Below are 17,495 nucleotides of genomic sequence, written 5' to 3'. Positions count from 1 at the left end.
AGCACAGTAAGACCAAATGGCTGGGGGGGGAGTGATTTGGGGGTGTATTGGGGGAAGGCTGCAGCCATGCCTTTCTTCATTTCACAGCTTCTAAATAATAATAGTTGTATTATTTGAAGTTTTCTGGATGTTTATTAAAGTGGAGTTGAGTTTGGAAGAAAGAGGAGGAAGGTCCTCTGAGGACTGACACAAAAGTGTGTGAATAGAGGTGTCTGTGAAGAAGAAACAGTAAAGTCTCTAGTAGTAAAATAAACATTTCTGACCTCACCTTTCATGGTTGGAGATACTAAAATGTTCTATGTATGTGGCCTGGATGGAGAAGGCAACAGGTGACCCACAGGAAAAGAGCAGATCGTTCTACGGGTTACAGGACAACTCTTTACTCCTACAAGTCTACACTGACCTCTTTATCCAATGCTGTGATATTATTTTCATGTATTAATAGATTTTTAAGGTCCGTGGGGAACATGAAGAACATCTTGTCTGAACTCTTGCAACAACAGCCAAAGGATTCAACCCCGTAACTCCTGCCCGTAGTCTCTGATTGAGCAACAACCTCTTTGAGAAAGTTGTCGGCTTATTCCAATGACTGGTGTTAGAGAGGAAAAAGTTCCTTTGAGTAGACAAAATCTTATCTCTCATGTTCTGATGTTTATCCAGGCCTTAACATTGTGAGGGAATGAGCGGTGCAGCTGGTAAAAAACATCTCTGTTCTTCACCAACTATTGTATATTCAGCCAGCATCCATCAGGCTGGAGCTCCAGTCTGCTGAATCTCTCCGCCTAGCTTCAGTATTAGCTAACGCGCTTCATGCTGCCTCAGAAACACATTGAGTCCCTGACATAAAGAGGTTTTAAGGAGGCAAGGCTAAAATTGCCAGTGTAAAGAGAAAAATAATACACCAAGTGTTATGAATACAGAGTGTGCCATACAGAGTGACACCAGAAACCCGGGTCATTTGCACTTTTTTGCTTGTTTCGATTTTCCTCCCTGCTGCACCAACTGCTGGTGCACAGGTAGCACAAGGAGGGCAATTCCTAGCGGCACTGCAGCTCCGTACATCAAGCTGTCTAAGTACCTGGAGACAGATGCGTGCTGTTTACTAAGCAGCATGATGAAGTGATGCGATTCAGAGCAGCAATGTTCTGGTGTGGAGGATGAAGGCAGTTGTGAAATGTTTTCATTTCATTTATTTGGTGGCAGGTGAACCTGGTAAGAACTAATTTATAAATTCTGTAGGTATACAATCTATTTTTGTCATCTGGACAACCAAAAGGCATAAATATAGAATAACGCTATTCCGACAGTGAATTATACTTCCTTTGCCATTATTCTGAGCAGTTGTAGAGCCCAAGAGCTTTGCTGACACGAGAGAGTTATACAGGTTCCCCCAAAGTAGTGCAGTCATCTACCGTTACCACGAAGCATGTGATTTCCTTTTTTCCCTTTGGTTCAATATATGGTACGATCTTTTAGTTGAAAGAAACTAGAAAAGGACAAAGGACAGGAGAAGCAAAGTCCTTGTCTTTAGGTGGATTTCAGCGTATTCTGGGAGCACATGAGGTAAAAACTTTCATGTGGCCTAAGCCTCCACACATGTCATGTAGGACTTTCTAACTTTTGTTTTGACTCCCTTGAAGTTTTTTGAGGACAAGGAATGCCGTTGCTTCATCTGTTGGTTTTATCCAGCAGCTCGCAAGAATTTTTCACCTCTCTCAATATGTTGGACCTTTTGTGGCCCCTTTATCATAGTATTTTAGTTCATTACTGTCTTCATTACGTATGTGCAGGTCGCAGTCAAAGAGAAGGAGGTAACTAGTGTGGAGTCTCTCAGGAAACCTCGCCCAGCAAGATGCTGGATCTGCTCTTTGCAAGTGCCCTAACAAAAGGAGCTCCCTGATTTCTGTTCACCCAGTGCTCAATAGGATAATGGAAACCACACAATTTGTTCCGTTTCTTTCTCCTCAAAGATAATAATAAGCCAAAGAGGAAAAAGCATTGTCCCAGTGGATCTGTGAGACAGATCGCTGCTAAGCAGAAGAAATAGCCGCAACAAAATGCTGATTTCTGAGGTGCTTCAGTGCTCCAACTAGTATTTCACGTCGATTATATGCCAAGTCATTATTTAGGCAAACTAGATAATCTGCATTGCAACTTCAAATGGGAGAATCACTGAGGCACCTGCTCCGTGTTTGTCTGATGCAATAGAGAAACTTGATATGAATAACAGAAGAAAAGGGACGTTGGCCTCAGATACTGGCCATCCCTGGAGCATGTGTTTGATCACAGTGTGAGACTATGATAAGAGCCATCACAACGCGCTCCGTGGGCTGCGCAAGAGGGAAGGATTTAATCAGGTTTTTCTGCCTTCTCCAGCAGATGTGTTGACAATCCATAAGCGTATGGCTCTCATTCGCAGGAGTTATTTGCCCCCAAGAGCTTTAATGTAATTTTCAGGCAGCTTCCTAGCCCCCATTTCTCTCATTTCTTAAATATATGTGTTTCCTCAAGAGAAAAGGGTAATAATCCTCTGAAACAGAAATGGATGGAATTCAGCCCAGTCAAAACCAATCAGATTCTTCAGATCTGAGGTTTATATACTTCATTTAAATGATCTGCTAATGAACATGAGCAGAAACACGGAACAGTGTTGGTCACAGGGAATTCACTGACATTCATTCACTTTGATTTTTTTCTCTCTTCTCTGTTGGTGCCCACATTATCTGACAAAAGTGGTTTTTTACTTGTTTTTTTTTATTACTCTTTTTTAAAATCAAAGACATTATTGGCTTCTTATTGCTTTGTGGAGGGAGATTGAATAATCAAAGCTGCTTCTATCTGCAACATATAAAATTATTCAAGTTGACATTGCGGATGGTAGGGAAATGGGGATGAGGAATGCCTCACAGAGTCTGGAGCTCTCTCCTCACCCACACCAGGAGAGTCTTTTGTACTTTGAGGCCTCGTGAGTGCGAAGGCTTGTCTTTGGTGGGTCTTGAGGCTGTAAAAGTGGGTTATTTGTAGCTTAGATCTTTGAGGTTTGTCCACAGAATGAAAAAGTTGCCTCCTGCTTTCCTTTACTGGATCCTGGCAACTGCAGAGACTTAATTTTCTTGAGGGTTCACTGAGTAATCTGATGTGTTTGACAGCTCAAAAGAGCATCAAGATAAAAGCGATCTTAACCATTTCACAGCTAGGTAATGAATAGGAGCAAAAAAGTGTGGTGTAGACATGATGTGCCTCTGGTAAATTATCAACAAAACTCTGACTTTAATGCTCACTTTTCAGAAGATAATGCAACTTTTTAAAGGAAAAGAAAGAAAGTCTTTATGATTGATGCACTGAAGTAAGGCTCAGGAGAGGAGCTAAAAACCTAATTGCTTCCGTGGCATTTATGAGTGTGATTCATCTGGTACAACTTTACCTACCTGTAAGTTAAGTGTTTAATCTACACTGGTTATTCAGGACACTTCTGTGAGAGAGATATGTATTTCTAGTTCATCCAGCCTGTCCTAAATGATAGCTCTTTCTAAGGTGCTTTATCACTTTCCTATGACAAGAGAGTGAGTCTCTTTCTCTTCTTAAGCGTGTAGTTTAGATGTATTCATCTCATCCACCTTCTTCATTCCCTTGGCATTGTAGCAGCAAGGACCTTTTCTCCACCTGAGCCTCAGCTTCCCCTCTGGCAGAGCTTTTGGGGATGCGTATAGTATCATTTATGGGTGCGCGTACATGGCTAGCTACTTACAAAGGCCAGGCTAAAATACTGCAATAAAATGGATAGTAGTTACATTTTGTACTTGGCTGGTCACTCTTCTTTTTTTTATACTTCAAGGCTTTAAATAATGTCGATGCAGTGTCCTAAAACAGAGCCATAATGGCATAGTGTCTCACTTAGAATAACTAAAATTCCTCTTAGAACACTTAAGGCCCAGAACAGAAAGCTGTTGAATGACAAAATTACAATGAGTAATTCTATCTTTTTTCAATTATGGAGTTTCAAATGTGACAAAATGTCAATAGGCGGGTTAGTTGATCAGCCTGGGATGCTCGGCTCATGACAAACTTTTGAGAAAGTGACTGATCCCATACTTACTGATTCTGTATGATGTTTGCAAATTATAGCACAATGCTGAATTTTGGGATGCAGCCTTTGCAGTTCAAGGCTTATCAACACTTTCCATGAGCAGTCATACTATTAATGTCTTGAGCAAGGTTGGTCTATTGGTCTCGTTTTCTTTTTTTCTTTTTCTTGCAAGTAACCCTGCTGTTGTGCTCAGCATTGTTGTAAGCTGTTTTGTGATCAAAATAAAGCAAAATATGGCCTTAATTTTGCCTTGCTTTTTTTTTCCTTTCAGTGGCTGCATCAACTGCTAATTCCACAGCTGGTGCGGCCATGAATTCTTTGACTTCTCTGGGTACTCTCCAAGGATTGGCTGGAGCCACTGTTGGACTGAATAATATTAATGCACTAGCAGGTACCGTAAACAGTGAGTATTTATTGCTGTGGTGGACAGCCTTCCCCAGTAATCATGCCACAAAAGCTATCAATTGTAAAGCAATTACATGATTATTTTTAATCTATATATGAAATAAGGGGGTCAAGTTGATCTAGTTCCATTCATGGTACCTATGCAGTTCTGGAGCCTTTTAGTTTCACATAGGTTGCTCTGCAAAGTGAAGTCCCTTGGGTCCTTGCACAAAGACTGCTTTTCTTGCAGGACGTACGGAAGGTAAAAGAAACATCATCAGGGTTTTGGGTTATCTGGGTTATAGGAGAGGCTCCTTTTTCATTTAGGGAGTCTGACAACAGGTATATCACCCCAATGAACAAAACCTCACTCAGAAATATAATGATAAGAAAGATGTTTGCTATGGAGGCAGTCCTTTTGAAATGTCTGTAGGAATTATCAAATTGACTTGAGAGCAACATACTTTAAAAATGAAGGCAAGTCTTTGGCTTTTAATTGGCAACTGTAAGAGAATGATGCAGTCAGTCACCTGTAATACCAGAGCATGCACATCTATCCTGTGACATCTTAAACAAACGCTGGCATCTCCAGCTAAGTAGATGCCAGTAGCGTTAGAACATTCTTCCTTGTTGTTAGCCTTGGTCAAGGTTTTCCTGAAGAAGAAGAATTTATTTTTTTTTATTGTTTCTGCTATGATGACTTCACCTTTGCCTGCAATGGAAGAGATTTGTCCAGCTGCATTTTCCCCCTCCCTTTTTTTTTTAGCTGCTGTTGCTCCTTGCATTTCCTTTCGCAATGCAAGGAATCTATTTGGTCATTGCCAGTCCATGACCCATCATAACCCCCAGGAATGGATGTCCTCCTCAGTATCTCTTGCTCACTCTGGTGCTCTGCATGATGTCCTTTTTGTCACTGTTACTTGGCTGCTCACTCAATCTTTTTGTTCTGTGATCTCTGGTTGTCATTGTTGGGAGTTGGGAAGGAAGGGGGCTAGTGGATGTCCATGTAGCAATGTTGAGTGGTTGCATGGAGTCTTGTGTAAAACAGGTCTTGCTTCTGGCAAGGACATGCGTATTTCACACAAATAACCTCACAGTAAATATGACTCAAGAACACCTTAAGAAAAGTAAGTAATAGGTCCCAAAATGGCAGATGTTATTTTCCTTTCTTCTTATTACATTAGTATTAAAACAAGGCACTGAAAATGGCATGCATGAAAAGCTAACATCTCCTCTCATGAGCTCTCATAGTAAGAGAGCTACCCTGTCATAAGTAAGAAATCATTAAATGTCCTTTCCTGATAAACAGTCATTGTGCTTTACTTGATTTATAAGAAGTCACAATACCAAGAGTGGAGTATGGCATCCCACTCCTTCCCTCCCACAAGTGCTAAGAACCCAGGCACACTGGAGCACTCCGAGATAATGTCCCCTTCATCAAGACCGAGGAAAAATGAATCACCTTGCTCTTGACTTTGCGTGGGAATGCTTCTGTTGCACCCCTTTTGTCACTTCTTGCTAGGCTACAAGCAAAGAGTTTACGTTTTCTCAGCAAGTATTTTGAGGTGATGTACGTGCAGACTTATCTGCATGTGTCATTTGGAGTATTAATGACATAATCACAACCTAGTATCAAATTTCAACTGGTTTTAAGCCACCATTACTTCTATGGTCTTGTGCCAACGGTGGCTTCAGTCCCAGATCTTCTTCGTGGATGTTTTTATGGACACAGAGAGTGTACATGTCTAGAATATCTGTATGTGTATAGAACTTACAGAATGTATGTGGATATGTCTGTCTGTCTATAGATGAGAGAGATCTAAAGAGGGGCAACTGCTTCCCCAACGCAAGAGTGTTGTGGCACTGTTTGTCTCAAAAGGGTGACACCAATTATCAGATTCAGGTACTTGTGATGCTAGTGATGGCGAAGCATTGTTCAAATTGCAACCTCCCCCGTCTATTTTAAAGACGAGCTAACGCTTTTCCTAGTGACCGTGTCTGATCCAGTTGTTCATACTCAAACCCGCATAGGAGTTTGCCTTCGGGAAACCTCATGTTCAGTGACTCTGATGTTTCACATTATGCCATGGTCACAAACACTCCAGTAAAAAATTCAAACATTGTTTAGTCATAGAGGTTCCTGAAGTAGTTGTGCGGAGAAGTTGGAATCCAGTGACATCCTTCTAATTGGGGAATTAGCAAGAGAGATCCAAAGCACAAGTCAAGCAGAGCTTAACCCAAAAATGAATCAGAAGGTGGTACCGGGCTTGGGCATTGATTTACACAGAGGTGTTGGAAGAGGTGCTTTTCTGTTGAAGCCATGTCGTGCTCTGTATGTGAGAATCACAAGGAGAATGTCTTCCAGGCCTTCCAGGCTGAGCTCACTAGGAGACTTTTAGCTGTTTTCTGGATCCTGACTGGGTCCATGAAAAAGAAGCTGGGCTGTGGAGACTGATAGTGCTCTCATTGTAGAGAGAAGCATTGTATAAAGATGTCTGGAGGCCTTAAAAATTAAAGGAAGTGGAGTATGGTAAGTTTAACTGTCTCTAAGGGCTTGGCAACAGTTGTACGTACATTTGGGGATTCACCCAGTCTTCCCTCAGTAGTGCTTGAAGCATCTAAAATCTTAAATGACAAAACATTAGACTGTCTCCTTTGGGCACGTAAATTTAAATAATGTAACTAACAAAAAGCATTACGAATAATGAAAAATGAATAAACAGAGAGGAAGAGATTCTTTGCAATTAAGAAAGAACATCATGGATTCGGGATACTGGGCAGCTATGACACAATATTTGTGTGTGAACCCAGGGCAATCACTTAGCCTTTCTGCCCCCGTGTTTACATCTGTAAAATGGAGATAAAACTATTCATGACAGATTTGAAGGTGCTTGGAAAGCACTTTAAGAGACCTTTGTACTTGCCAGGCATTGGCACTTCTGTTTTATGTAGAGTAACTCCAAAAAAGTAGAAGGCCATAGATGAGAGACTCCAAAAGGTTATTTCACAGAAGTGAGGAAGGGACCAAAGTTCAATATAACTGAGGTGCAGTGGTAGAGATAATAAAGAGATGGCAGAGATGTGTAATTGCAGCTGGACCTTGTAGATTTCATAAAAATGTAGAAAGGGAGAATAGAAAACATGTCAAGAGCTTTCTGCTGATCTGTTTTGCTCAGGAGGGAACTGTGTTTAGACACAGGCGCTGCAGTAGCAGTGCCCTTCCCAGAAGCGCGGTGTGCTGGGGCTGGCTGGCTCTTTGCTAATCTGAAATCATTTGGTGGGAAGGGACTATTGATTCTAGGTGAAAGAAGGGGGAGGATGCTGCCCACTGCAACACAAAGCATGTTTATCTAATGGGCTGATGACTCACAAAAGATAACATGTTATCCTAATGCTTCCTCTATTATCAAGTTATTTCAACACTACAATAAAAGGAGAGATACAAGCTGCTTTATCAGGAGCCTTTACTTAAACCAGTGCTCTGTGAACACCCATACAAGCAACGACGCAAACCTAAGTACAAAAACACCAGAGCAGGTTAAGGTCAGGTTCAGGATCAGATGATGGTGATGATGGTGATGAAGAATCTTCATTTTCCAAATGTCCTGCCTTTTAGGTATGAGATGCTTCACAAACTATCCTGGCTTGCAAGTTTTTGTTTTGTAACTGGAACCATTATACAACAAATATCTGGCTCTCTTGTGCTCTGACAGAGGTTTTTTGTTCAAAGTAGTGGCAGCCAGTGGCTTCTATCAGGATACGGCGATGCTCTGAAGTGGGGTGGAGGGGAAAGAGAAATCTTCAAAGTGCGAGACATTTTATTAAGGAAAGGCTAAGAATATCACATCTCTGTCAAGTGTTTAGTCACACAAATTATAGTAATATCAAAAGGTATAATTTATGCAGCACAATTCTCTTAATTGGCACAGACTCTGGTGGAGCCAGAAAGGTGCCACTTGAGCAATTGTCCTGATTATCAGAGACTCATAGGAATACACTTTTTGAATCTACAGAAGAGATGGAAGAAAACTAGTGGGTCAGCATCTTTATCCTCCTCTGTCAACGCAAGATAATTCCCCGCAGTATTCTTTCTATCTCTAAATTACTCATGTGATAAGGTTTATGCCACTTGCCTTGAAGAATGTTTCCCAGTCTAATAGATTTCATTGTTAATTCACTATAAAGTGTCCTCTGCTTAATTTCCTCACTTTTCTCCAATTTACATATAACCCCTTATTATTGCTCTGAAATTAAGACCTCTCTTTCTCTTCAATTTTCCTAGCTTTTTGGGTCTTAACGGGAGTCCACCAGCCACCTCTTCACCCATCATTTTACCAAGCAAAACACTACACAGTCAATATCTAAGAAGCGGTCCCTGGTGGTTCTGGGTGCCCCATTTTTCTGGTGACTGATCTACTGTACCTCAAGGGGCCTGATTAAGCCCTTTTGAGGTGTTTGTGATCTGTTCACCTAAAAACTGGGGAGCACAGGATAGCTAGCTGTGCAGACAACATGGCCTAACCCTCAGTGCTGGTGAGCACTTACTGCTCTGGTGAGCACTTACTGCTCTGGTTGACACAAGTGGGCGATGAGCAGGACTCTGAACTCTGCCACCCCTTTGACTGCCAAAGAGACTGTAGCTCTATCAGAGAATTCACTTTTTCTGGAATCTCTGAAAAAAGTAAGTGTTAATACTCTTAACTTCAACGTGGTTCTTGTAGGAGCCATGATGAGGAACAGAAGCAGCGGAGAGAGGCTGTAGCCCAGGGGTTTGTCCACCATCAAGTGAGAGTAGTAAAACTTCATTTGCAGACCACGCTGTTTACACAGATGAGGGATGCCATTTTCCGCACAGCTAGCAATCCAGTCTGAAATTTCCTCTTTGGCAGTCATCCCAGTCAAATTAATCGGTTATTTATCGGGGTGTAGAATCGCTTTAAAGAAAAAAAATTAACCATCTCTGCTTCCAGCGAGAAGAAGGACATTGCTAGAACCAAATGCTTTTGTTTCTTCGTGAAAGATGCCTAGTCTGGAGGAAGCACTTGTAGTCGCTCCAGATGTGCTGCTGTTCGTCTCTTCTGGAGTAGCCGGAGTAACTGGAGGAGGAGGGTGGAAGCACAGAATTATGGAAGCCCATAATTTTACAGAGGGTCGTTTCAAAACGCTGTTAATCAGAGTTTTCTGCTAACTCTGTATAAACCAAACCACTTCTGATACGGTGTGGTCATGACCTGTTGCTAAAGACCGTGGTGAGAAGGAGTGGGTTTCCTCACAGACTGCCTTTTCCCAGTGGCCAGCCTGCAAGGACGCAGGTCAAATAGGTCCCACGCTCCCAGCTTCAGATACCCTCAGCAGAAGCATGGGTGTCAAAGAGGGTGGGCAGAGGGACTTTCAGGAGCACCCAGCTGTAGTACTTGCCAGTAGCAGGCTGCATGCGAGTCCGTTTGACTGTGCAACCCTTGTGCTGAAGTGATCCTGGCGCCAAAGTCGTGTTTCTTTGTTTTCAGTCCCATTTGGTGAAGTGCCGAGCTGCATGCACTGCCGTCGTTGTCAGTGTCGTATAATACCAACGACTTTCGGAAAGCACTAATGAACAAGTGCAATTTCTTTTCTCTATTGTTGGGTTTTTTGTAAAGTTGCTCAAATGCTCTCAGGTATGGCGGCCCTGAACGGAGGACTCGGCGCAACAGGCTTGACGAACGGTACGGCCGGCACGATGGACGCGCTCACCCAGGCCTACTCAGGAATCCAGCAGTACGCTGCCGCCGCGCTGCCCACCTTGTACAGCCAGAGCTTGTTGCAGCAGCAGAGCGCTGCGGGCAGCCAGAAGGAAGGTAAGCCCCCGCTGCCGGCCGAGCAAGCCACGTACGGCCAAGCGAAAGTAATCTCCTGGGTTCATTTCTTAACACAGAACCTCAAGTAGCCTAATCTTTGAATTTTATTTTATTTTTTTTTTCAGTTTTCTCTTGTTCAATGTTATTATTTTCTTTAACCTGTAATGCAGTTCACTGTGGTGGGTTCACCCTGGCTGGGCACTCTATCAGTCCCCCTCCTCAGCTGGGCAGGGGAGAGAAAATATAACAAAAGGCTCGTGGGTGGAGATAAGGACAGGGAGAGATCACTCCGCAATTACCGTCATGGGCAAAACAGACTTCACTTGGGGAAATTAGTTCAATTTATTACCAATCAAATCACAGTAGGGTAACGAGAAACAAAACCATGTCTTAAAAACACCTTCCCCCCACCCCTCCCTTCTTCCCGGGCTTAACTCCACTCCCAATTTCTCTCCCTTCTCCCCCCGAGCGGCGCAGGGGTTCGGGGAATGGGGGTTGTGGTCACTTCATCACACCTTGTCTCTGCTGCTCCTTCCTCCTCAGGTGAAGGACTCCTCACACTCTTCCCCTGCTCCAGCCTGGGGTCCCTCCCACAGGAGATAGTTCTACATGAACTTCTCCAACGTGAGTCCTTCCCACGGACTGCAGTTCTTCATGAACTGCTCCAGCATGGGTTCCTTCCACAGGATGCAGTCCTTCAGAAACAGACTGCTCCAGCGTGGGCCTCCCATGGGGCCACAAATCCTGCCAGCAAACCTGCTCCAGCATGGGCTCCTCTCTCCACGGGGCCACAGGTCCTGCCAAGACCCTTTTCCAGCATGGGATCTTCATGGGGTCACAGCCTTCTTCAGGCATCCACCTGCTCCAGCATGAGGTCCTCCATGGACTGCAGGTGGATATCTGCTCCACCGTTAACCTCCATGGGCTGCATGGGGACAGCCTGCCTCACCATGGTCTTCACCACAGGCTGCAGGGGAACCTCTGCTCCGGTGCCTGGAGCACTTCCTCCCCCTCTTTCTTCACTGCTACCTTGGTTTCCACATACTTGTTTCGCTCACTCCTCTCTCCTGGCCGGTGTCGCACAGGTTTTTTTCCCCCCTTCTTAACTATGTTATCCCAGAGGTGCTTTCACCATCATTGATGGGCTCAGGCTTGGCGCCTTGGAGCCGGCTGGCATTGGCTCTATGAGACATGTGAGAAGCTTCAAGCAGCTTTTCACAGAAGCCACCCCTGTAGCCCGCCCCCCGCTACCAAAACCTTGCCACACAAACCCAGTACATTCATTTTTTAACTATCTGTCCTTCAAGTTATACTTTACTGGCCATCCTTTCTTATATAAAAGCATTTAGCAACTGCCGCGTAAAAAGGCGCCGGTAACAAAAATCATCCCTTTATGGGTGCCATTCTCTCCACTGGTTTCCATTTTCTGTGATAATGGAGTTAATCTGATTAGGTTTAAGGTTTTGAGTTAATGACAAGATCCGTTTTCACTTTGAGTGGTTCTTTGCTTAATTGTGGGTCTTGCGGGGAAGCAACTAAGTGAATGATTGCCCCCTCTCCCCGCGCCAGCAGCAAATAAACCTCAGGAAGTTACTGCTAAGAATAAATGAATACTAATTACAAGATGTTTAGGAAAATGAGGTTACCCTTTTCCCCTCTTCTGTTCCCCTGCACACTTCCCGGGCATTTTGGGGGTTTGTTTCTGTTTTCATTGCTTTCTCTCATCCTAATTTCCAGCTAATTCCAGAAGGACAGGAAAATACTGCGTGCTTTCTAAGATTGTATCTATGTTGTCACTCCAGTTCTTGCCAGGGCTAAGCTTTGGAAATAAACTTAGTATAATATCCTCAAGAGAAATTTTTGTATCGGCTTTTAAAACATCTTGTACTGTTGTGGGAAGTGTTTCCTAGGAAGACAAATTTGGCATTCCCCCAGCTGGCTATTGTATAGGGACTCTGAAGTTAACGTGTATATTTTCTCTGAATTCTTTACTTCATTTACTGCTAACAGCTTGCCTTATTTAAAATGAAAGGGGTTTTTTTAATTAAGTTTTTTTTTTCCTATTTTTTTTTGTGTTCTCTGCATTTATCTTTCATCTCACTCATTTTGGCCAGTGACAGCAGACTCTTTGACACCAGAAAGAAATTGTTTATTTGGTGTCACTGTAGGATACACAGTGGAGGACAATTGTGATTTTTTTCTGACTACTTTAAATTTTGTGAACACTCACGTTAAATGTAGGCTTACTTTTTATTATTATGAATTGGCAGTGCCCCTTTTAAAATACAGTCTTTTTTGATATATGTTTTGTTTCTGTTAGTAAGGGGTTAAGTTAAAGTGACTAAATTCCATCTTTGAATACTGACAACTGTGTTTTGTCTCTTAACATGATTTGTGATGGAATGGTGAAGAGTCTGGAGTGGTTGAGGATAAACAAGTACCAGAGAAAAATGCTGTGTAAATATTGAATGCGGAAGCACAGTGAACTGCCTCATGCATATGCTCCAAACTATTGTTTAATGCATTTTTTCTTACTATTTTAAAAAATAGTTTTTTCTGGATAGGATAGTTTACTTGCGCTAAGAAGAAATAAATTCCAAGTGGCCAATTTTTTTCCTCCTTTTTTTAACCCCCAGGAAATGTTTTTCTTTTAAAAAACTTTTTTTTTTTCTTTTTTCTAATCCATTTATCCCCTCCTTTTGGGCAAACATTACGACCTTTTCCTTCGGGCTGAGAGAGAGCAGCCAGCCTGGCTCTTCTGTATGGGAGAGGTGAGGCTTTGTGACTCTATCGCAGAAGGTGCTCCATAAATCTGATACTCGCTTTCCTCTTCCTCTCCAGAAAACCAAGAACATCACACCTGAGGCACACTTGGGTTCCATTAAGCAAGGGAGTACTTAAGCAGGTTCCTCCAGATGTGTTTTTACCAGAAATGTTTGTTCCTTTTGTGTACCACTGGTGCTTCTGGTGTCTGCATGGGAAGGCCACGTGTCTGTCTCCATCATACATCATGTTCTTCCAGGCATCTATTGATCATTTCCAGTATGTTATTGTAAAGGAGAAATTGATCTATGGAAAAAAAATAACCTATTAGTGCTAGGATGAGTGTTTAAACCGACAGCGCTAATGATGCGTATCTCAAATTTTGGCTGTAAGAAAAATATTCAAAGCACCTTTGAGTTTGCACTTTTCTTTGCAAACTCAACTTTGTCTAAAGCCACTTTGATTTCAACCCAAGTACTTTATTTTGAACTTTTTTAAAAGACTTACTTTACAAAGTTTCTTCCAGGAGACAGAGGTTTCTATGGGGAATTTGTATTACCAAAAAAAAAAAAAAGCTGTCATTTTGAAATGAGTCAGTACAAATTTAATTCTGAGTATCTTTCTCTCTCTGAATTCTCTGATTTCCAAGTTACGAGGTTTCCTTTGTCTTATCCTTTTTATTCCCATCTCTACCAGCTTCCTGCCCTTCGGGTTTACACCGGTGATACTCAAATCTGAGCTCAGCTCATTGCATTTCCGTAACTTCCCACAACTGGAATTAAACCGACAAACCCATGCAGGTGTTTGAGGCAGCAGAGGACTCTTTGTGAAGTTCTTGGGGTATTGTGAGAGAGTAATGCATTGTGTACCTGTTTTCCTAACCTTAATTATACTGAAAGACACTCATATAAATGGAAGAGGTTGCAGTTTAACTTCTTCTGTAGCAGAGTTATCAAGTAAACACTTTTCAAGATGGGAAGTTCTAAAGAGCTGCATTTCAGCTCTGTTCCTTTGATGATCCACTTGCTTTTGTTCCTTCAAAGTTGGAAAGTTAAATGCTTTCTGACCATCACCTTCAGTAAGTATTATGGAAAAATAGATTAAATATAGCACTTGTGATAGCTATTTTCATACTTTTTGTTTTGTTTTGTTTTCCTAAAGGTCCAGAAGGGGCAAACCTCTTTATTTACCACCTCCCCCAGGAGTTTGGAGACCAGGACATTCTGCAGATGTTCATGCCTTTTGGAAATGTTATCTCTGCTAAAGTCTTCATTGACAAACAGACCAATCTGAGCAAGTGCTTTGGTATGTCAAATTTAATAAATTGAATAGTAAAAACTACATGCATTGTACTGAAAGGGGGCCAGGAAAGAAAATTAACAGCAATGTGAGAAATGTCGTACTGAAATCTCATTCCAAAAATAATGGACTGTTAATCCTCAAATGAGCGGGAAGATGCACAGACAAACTAGTTCTAACTAAAAATTGGATATGAAAAAACAATAATAATTTTCCAGTCTGACATCTCGCATGAGTGTGTCAAGTACATGAAACTAATTACACCCTATGTGGGGGAATGTCATTTAGTATACTATTAAACTGCCTTATTATGGATACCTAATTATTCTCTATTGTATAGCTGAGCCACTTAAAAACGCTCTGTGTTTAACCCATTACTTCTACATTCCAGGAGTTTCTTTCTTCTGAATTAAGCACAAGATTTTGCAATTAGTGCTTGAATGGTGTGTACGTGTAGTTCAGAACACTTTGCAGACAGTCGATGTCTAGATAGGCAGCTCCAGCTGCTGCGGGCGGGCTCCAGTGTATTATGGAAGGTAACATCTCCCCTTACCTTAGGGCAGGGATGAAGATCAGCGTCAGGTTTCCCAGAGAAAACTTTGAGCTGCCAGAAAGTTAGATCACAACAGAGGAGAAGATGATATGTTGGCATAAAACAAGCTCTAGGGTTGATTAAGTGGGGCTGATGTCTTTTGAATAGCACAGACGCACCAGTTCAGTGCTTTGATGGAGTGGCGTACGGAATGTAAGCGCGTGGCAATCTGTTAGAGCGTTGGTCTAATAATTGTGGTCTTATACCAGACATGAGGACGGTCTAGGAGGAGGAAAGAATCTCTTAAAGATAAGTTTTATAAGGTTTGACCTAAAATATTGAAGCTTCCATAAAAGTCACAATTCTTTCCCAGAGTAAAGGAATGCAACTGTATGTATGACAAAAGAGTAACCAGTCCAGAAAACCCCCTGGTTTCCAAAACTCCTTTGGGCTGATAGTGTTGCTCTTTGCCCAGCACCACCCCTTCATTCTGAAGTGCCCCCATTTGAAGTGTCCCCATTAACCATAATACATGTTTCTTAGCTTGCGTATCATTACTTTTTTTAAAATCTAGATTTTGTTAAAATGTGTCTGTCTAAGGATTTGCCTCCACCAGGGCCTTTTGGGGGCTCTACAGCTGTTGGGCTTTAACCCGGTTTGAAAGGTTTTGCATTTATCGCGCCTGTGCGATAAATATTGGGGGTTGGACTAGATGATCTCCAGGGGTCCCTTCCAACCCTATGATTCTATGATTCTATTCTATGAAATGCCTCTTATCTAAACAGACAGTACCTAAACACGAGGAGAATTCATCAAGTTACTCAGAAATACCTACTGCACCGGAATCCAAGCCTTGCCACAATCCGTTTTTCACCTGAGCCCTTGGTAGTACACTTGGAAAGTTAATTTGGTTCAGAGAAAGGGTGTGACATTCTTTCTGCATTTTTCTGTAGTCTTTCAGTTTGTTTTTGAAGCATTCACCTCTTTAAGCTTTACAAAAAATTGTTCATAACTAGACTAATACCGTCCAGCGTGTTTCTGCAATGGGTTAAAATGGTCCCTGAGGCTGTAGCAAATTTGAAAAGTGGAATTGAAATGGACTCCCTATTGATCTGGAGCCAGTTCAGTTAGTATGGTGGCGTGACAAAATCGTTGTTGAGGTCTCCCGGAGTCTTGATGAAATGCCAAATCAAGCTATGTTAATCGAAACGCCGCAATTTTGGTGACTGCTGAAAGAATGTAGATTAGTTTGGGCAGGTGGCTCAATTCATCAGCTAGCTTCTGCACTCGCTTTTCGTGGGTTTCCTTTTACTCTACTTACCTTATTTTTACCTACTTACACATTTGTCTGGATTTACGGGACACAATTAGCTAACTTAGAGCAGTGCACTGACGTTATCTTATTTGAGGGAAAATGGAGGGGTCAACACCCAACGGATGGAGGAGTCCTCTGTCTTTCTGGCATTAGTCAGCTTTCAGTAACATTTCAATTTCTCATTCTTCCTCCCCAGATATTCTGCCACCAATGAGAGATTTCTGCTTTAAAAACAAAAAGTACTGCCGTGGCAGAGGAAGTTGGGATTTTCTGATTCAGTAGGTGACTACTTGGTGATGCTGCTAATCACAGGCAAAGCCAGAATTAACCCTGCTGGTTTAACAGACTAGCGTAGTCTGTATGTACCTCCTCAGCTTTGTTAGCCACAATCCTCTGATGATTTGGTCCCGTATTTGTGTTTTAAAAAGCTTTCTTTTTTCTCTGTCCTCACGCCCAAAAACTAGGACAATAGTGCGTCTGAAGAACCCATTTCTCTGCCATATCGTTAATGGTCATTGCTCTTGGTACAGTCTGGGGTTTTTGTTTGGTTGGTTTGGTCTTTTTTCCGTAATAATCACAACAACAATAGTGACAGTGATGGTGTTTTGCACATGCTTGGTGCTTTCTGCTGTGGAGTTTCCAATCTCTTGCCCAAAGGAGGAGGAAGTCAAATTACAGATGAGGACAGGTTGAACACCAGAAAGGTGAAAAGATTGTCCAAGGCTGACCACTGGCAGAATTGGGAAGGGAAGGTGCATTCTGAGTGAGTCGCAGGGTAGTGAGATACAGTGATGAACTTTCACGGAACACTGCTTCTCAAATGAAAAATTACTTTTCTTCGCAGAAAATGGACTTTGGCATTATTTGCTTTCTTGCCCACCTCGAATGCTCAAAAGATTAACTGGTGATGAGGATGATAGGACAGTCTGTTGACACCTGGAAGTGCGCTCCCATGAGTTCTCATGAGCTTTAGTTGATTCAGCAGACAAAGGGTTTCACTCTTCAAGCTTATCTCTTGCCTTTCATAAACCTTAGCGTAACAGAAATGAGAGATGTAAAAGGCAGTGGAGGGGGGACACAATGACATCGGTGCATAAATGCAGTTGGCCTCATAGCAAAATTGGTACTCGAATGATTAAAAATATTTATCCTGATTATAGAGATACCTAGAGATTTAAAACAAAAATCAGAATCGTCATGACAGGGTCTTTAAAAAGCGGTGAGAAACATCATCCCATCCTCATGTAACCTGCAGTTTAAAATTCAGACAAAAAATGATGA

At 42.2% G+C, this 17,495-nt stretch overlaps 1 protein-coding gene across 14 annotated transcripts in view; it reads left to right on the top strand.

Annotated features, from left to right (window-relative positions):
* The window catches only part of CELF2 (CUGBP Elav-like family member 2), a 383,210-nt gene that overhangs the window by 353,920 nt on the left and 11,795 nt on the right, over positions 1-17,495 (top strand). For 9 of the 14 annotated variants that reach the window (XM_054187183.1, XM_054187169.1, XM_054187197.1 and 6 more), the window contains 3 exons: positions 4,359-4,490; positions 10,108-10,305; positions 14,230-14,373. In XM_054187183.1, coding sequence (XP_054043158.1) covers positions 4,359-4,490; positions 10,108-10,305; positions 14,230-14,373 — 474 coding nt within the window. The remainder of the gene's footprint in view (positions 1-4,358; positions 4,491-10,107; positions 10,306-14,229; positions 14,374-17,495) is intronic. The other 5 variants (XM_054187174.1, XM_054187209.1, XM_054187188.1 and 2 more) reach the window with 3 other exon arrangements.

This window comes from Rissa tridactyla, chromosome 1 (assembly GCF_028500815.1).
Source record: "Rissa tridactyla isolate bRisTri1 chromosome 1, bRisTri1.patW.cur.20221130, whole genome shotgun sequence".
NCBI lineage: Eukaryota > Metazoa > Chordata > Aves > Charadriiformes > Laridae > Rissa > Rissa tridactyla.
This window is presented reverse-complemented; position numbering and strand designations above follow the sequence as displayed.